At 35.6% G+C, this 4,704-nt stretch overlaps 1 protein-coding gene across 1 annotated transcript; it reads right to left on the bottom strand.

Annotated features, from left to right (window-relative positions):
* Positions 1-1,266: 1,266 nt before the first annotated feature.
* LOC143615702 (transcription factor MYB17-like) lies at positions 1,267-4,229 on the bottom strand. The gene is made up of 3 exons (XM_077088767.1): positions 4,091-4,229; positions 2,018-2,147; positions 1,267-1,936 (listed from the first exon to the last, which is right to left on the bottom strand). The coding sequence occupies exons 1-3, from the start codon at positions 4,221-4,223 to the stop codon at positions 1,306-1,308; spliced, it is 894 nt and encodes a 297-aa protein (XP_076944882.1). The 5' UTR covers positions 4,224-4,229; the 3' UTR covers positions 1,267-1,305.
* Between the last annotated feature and the right edge of the window lie 475 nt (positions 4,230-4,704).

Here is a 4,704-nt window from a genome sequence, read left to right as displayed (position 1 = left end):
GTTTTCGCAGATTTGATAATAGAGTGAAATGCTAGACATTTCAAGTAAAAGACGGCAGATCGATGTATCATTGGGTATGCGTTCGTTCTACTTGGAGACCAAGCGCGCCTCAATAATCGATCTTATGATTTTGGATAGATATGAACGTTTTCTCTCATCATAGACTTCACCAGGATTCTCTTGGACTGCATGTTATGATTACGTGTGCACCCGTAATGAGAATCTGTCTTGCATGGCCATCAAACCAAGTCAGCGAAAGGCTTCACTAATCCTAACAATAATTGTATACAAAGTTACTCTTGAGTCTGTATTCTCAATTTAAAGAAGAATAATGATGGAAGCCTGATTAGCTTTAACTGATTGATGGTTGTAATGTTTCTATGACACCTTTAATAATTAAATCCAAACACCCCCCCCCCCACCCCCCCCCCCCACCCCCACACACACACCAAAATGATCATCTTGTAATGTTTTTTAAGATGCCTGTCAGTAACTAGACAACGGATGACTGAAATTTGATATATAGGCATCCACTCATGCATATAGACGCGGTTACTTGTATATATTGAGGATAGATGTGTGTGCCTCTCATTCTTGTTGTAAATTCAGATAAGATAATTTTTGAGATACGAATAGTTTTCATAAGCATATCTAAGACAAAAATGATTTATAAAAATTTAGTATGGACAGGAAATGTTTGCGGGTCGCCTGCTTAGAGCTGCAACGACGACATGTTTTTCATCTCTAATAAAACTGTTTTACAGTTAGCTACTGCTGTTCTCGTACAAGTAAACATTTTAACAACTACTTAGTTATGAGAACTATGTCAACCCAGCTTAAAAAATATATGTTTGGCCCGTTACACAACTCACGCATTTGCCACACGTATAATAATAATTATATACCATGTTACACTGTGAAATAACTTTACAGTTAATAAGTTTTATGTTGATATTCAAGCCAAGTGATCGGTTTTTCTAATAAACTTTGCATTGTGCAGACATGTGAAACTAGCGGACGCTCTCTTGGGTGCAGTAGGCATTGTGGTCAAACCTAAAAGTCGACCATCTGATATTGCCGATGACAACCTAGTCACTTAAAGAACACATCATAATGGATACACAAAATATTTTTAAAAAATGTCCAAAAATAAAGAAATAAATAAAAAAAATTATGAAAAACATAAATTTTTGGAGGGTGTATAGTAATATAGTGCCCCTCAATATATCATATTGAATTACAAGACACAGAAGTCAAAGTCAAAGTCAAACATCAAGTCTTCATTCATAGATGCTAACATCAAATCTAGTTAAAAGGAGCCTCTAAGAAGCTCATATCATTTTGGCCCTGAAAATCAAAAAACAACTGCAGGGCTGTATCCGATGAGTCTTCAACTTCATTTGAGTTTGAAGAATGTGTGAATCCACCATAAAGGTGTACACTTTTGTGGTCGGGTTTGGACTCGGGTTCTGGGTTACTAGATGAGAGTTCGGGTTCTGGTTTCGGGCCCATTTCAATAGTCATCCCGGAAACCGAGGCTTGTGAAACCGGACTAGAGCACGCGATCTTCTCACCTTTTATATTAATGTTTCTAAACGAGTTTCCGACATCCGAATGCCAGATTTTTAAAAAGTAGTCCGTGTCGGTTTTCTTGTTAGGTGGTAGGGGTGTTGACGGGGCAAAAAGTATCGATGACTCCATCGAGAGGCGTGCTTCGGCCTCCAGCCTAGCGCTCTCCCATTGTGCCATGTGGCGGGTGGCTGGTGAGGCAGGAGGCCGTTTAAGTGGGCCCACTAGTGGTGAGGATATGGTGGTGAGCTCGTGAGTTTGTGGGTCGATTCCTATGGATAAGAGGCGTTTTCTCAAGTGAGTATTCCAGAGGTTTTTGATCTCATTATCTGTTCTTCCCGGCATTTGTGCAGCAATAGCGGCCCATCTGAAAATATAAAATTTAAACTAAATTAAGGAGAGTCGAATGTATTAATAAAAAGTTATCAGACTGATTAAAATGTTGTACCGGTTGCCAAGAATGGCGTGTAGCTGGATGACGAGCTTTTCTTCTTCGGGGCTGAAGGGACCGCACTTGATGTCAGGTCGGAGATAGTTTGTCCATCGGAGCCTGCAACTCTTCCCGCATCGAAGTAGACCTGCAAACATCATATAATTCCATGATTGTGTTGTACTAACAATATCAGATTATGTTATAACATGTGGTTTCTGTCTTGAAGCAATGGGATGTAATACTGAAGATTGGCTCACTATAAAAAAAAGAGCGAATTAAGCCAAGCTTAAACAAACTCAGGCCTAAAAATACGCATGTTTAATATGTGAGCTCAAGTTTCCCTTATCAAGCTATTGTTTTGGCAAGCCTATTATTTATGTAATTTTTATATATATAATTACATAATAAATTAATAATTATTATTCTATAAAAGCTATGATAAAAGAAAAAAAAAGTATTATGTTATATATAAATATATGTAAATAAATAAATAAACAATAAAATAACCGCCTCTAAGTCAAGCTTAAGCTTAAAAAACACTCACGAGTAGAATGAACATTAGAATCACAACACGAAACAACCTGAGGACAAGCTCTCATAAACTAAATGAGCTAGAGCTTAGACAGCTTCGGCTCGACTTGTTTAAAAACATGCAATGAGATGACCTTTGTGTAGACAGCAATGAGAAAAGTGCCACCAATGTAAACAAGTCAAACCGTGTTCGGGTTTGATTGGCTTAAATTAAAAAAAATTATATTTTCCGTTTATACAAGTATTAGAAAACAAACTAACTAACAATATCAAGTTATAAAAGTCTTAAATAACACACCACCATATACAAATATACAAAGAAAGAATGCCATAAATCAGTTTAAGCTGGGAAACCATTAGAGTAAACAAACGAACTATCTTATAGTGCTCGTTTCAAGCTCCACCTTCAAAACTTGAAGTCGACTCGTAAGTAATTTTACAAGCTCAAACTCAACTTGTTTATCATCTGTCATTTTATTTATATACACAATTACATATATAATAACAACATTATTTATATATTAGCGCAAACTATATTACTTGGCTATTTTTATCATGTAGGCCGCCAGGCCGGTGAGACTTATTAGGCTGTAAACTTTTACTGAACACGCTGTAGTTTAGAATCGAGCTTTGAGTTGTTTAAACTCCACTCGATTCAAGCTTTTACCAAGTCAAATTTAAATAGTGGCTCGACTTGTTTAAACTAGTAACTTAACATAAGTGTAGTATTTTGTGCTTCCATGTAATGATTTGATGCCAATAAATTGCATTTACACCCGACTCTTTAAAGCTAACGTAGCATGATCATAATAGAGACGCATGGCCGCCACAAATTAAATTTTGTGTTTTGTTGAAGACATAAAGGATATTAATCATTCATTACTCTCATCACCATATAATGCGCACATGCAAATAAACAATTTGCAAAATGTTGACTCCAAATATTATCCTTTCTGTTTTTTAAATCTATTGCATGAAAGTTGTAAAGTTTGATCCGGATCTAATACTTGTTTTTGAGAAAATAGAAAATAACTATTTTTCATACATGTAGGTTAGAACAAATTCTCCTCTATTTTTTTACTTTTTTAATGGTCTCTAACTTTTTACTTTTTATTTTTTATTTTTGAACAGAAAATTTCATTAAAACACCTAGCGAGACGCTAGAAACCACATCACAACTAAGAATCGATTACAAAATAAAATCACACCAGTTGTTATATCTAATGCTTTTGAGAGAAAAACGATTTTTTATCTATAGATAACCCAACGATTTTATATCATCCATTATTTTAGATAAGCAAACTAATGGTGTAATGGCACCAACGTCACGATTGTAGTAACCAAGCAAGCCCAAGTTACATGTAAATAAAGATATTATGTGCAAGTAAAATTCATATGAACCTCATTATTAATACAATAAAAAGTAAACCAGTTAGTAGTCTTATAAACTTATAATCAGTAAAACAGTTTTTTTTTTTTTTTTTCATTTTCTCCTACAATACCAATACCGATCCCATCCCTAATCCAAAACACTCAAGAAATCGGAGATTAACTTACCGGCGAGCTTCGGGAGCGAGCGCCAGCTACCATGGCCGTTCTTATTGATGTAATCAACCAAAAGTTGATCTTCTTCCTGCGTCCACGGCCCTCGCTTCAACCCGGTCTTCTCGCAACACGGTGCTCTTCCCATTGCTTAATCAAACAAATCTCTTAAACAAACAAACAAGCAATCAATGTATATATGCGGACTCTACTCTACTGGCTGAATATGATAACAGTATGATTTAGAGCAAGCAATAATAATAATAATTATAGAGAGAGAGAGAGAGAGAGAGAGAGATTTGTGTGTGAAATGACATGTCAATGGAAGAATCAAATTTCAGGTACGACGATCAGCGAATTGGTCGCTGACACTATTCACATTTATTGCTGATATACGTATATACATGAATCATTGAATCGTATCCATTTCATTTTTTTTGTTTGCAGAGAACCCTAGCATGTAGAATGAATTACTATTATTATATCTCGAGGTGGTGGTGTGTATGAAGCCGAAAAGACCGATCTGAAACCAAAAAAAGAGCCGAAAAGAAAAACCCGACGACTGATTTTATTGATTTTGTTTTTGCGTGTAATTAAAACCGAAAAAACCAAACTAACTTTATTGATTT

This window comes from Bidens hawaiensis, unplaced genomic scaffold, assembly GCF_021521415.1.
Source record: "Bidens hawaiensis isolate Kalapana, Puna unplaced genomic scaffold, B.hawaiensis_p1.1 tig00043991_1, whole genome shotgun sequence".
NCBI lineage: Eukaryota > Viridiplantae > Streptophyta > Magnoliopsida > Asterales > Asteraceae > Bidens > Bidens hawaiensis.
The sequence above is the reverse complement of the archived record's forward strand: the minus strand, read 5'-3'. Positions and strand labels throughout refer to the sequence as shown.

What these genes read in the sequence shown, in the direction of transcription:
- LOC143615702 (XM_077088767.1), bottom strand. Translation starts at nt 4,223, where the DNA reads ATGGGAAGAGCACCGTGTTGCGAGAAGACCGGGTTGAAGCGAGGGCCG. An exon ending in CTCGCTCCCGAAGCTCGCCG is followed by an intron (nt 2,148 to 4,090) that starts GTAAGTTAATCT and finishes TGATGTTTGCAG; the next exon opens with GTCTACTTCGATGCGGGAAG. An exon ending in CACGCCATTCTTGGCAACCG is followed by an intron (nt 1,937 to 2,017) that starts GTACAACATTTT and finishes TTATATTTTCAG; the next exon opens with ATGGGCCGCTATTGCTGCAC.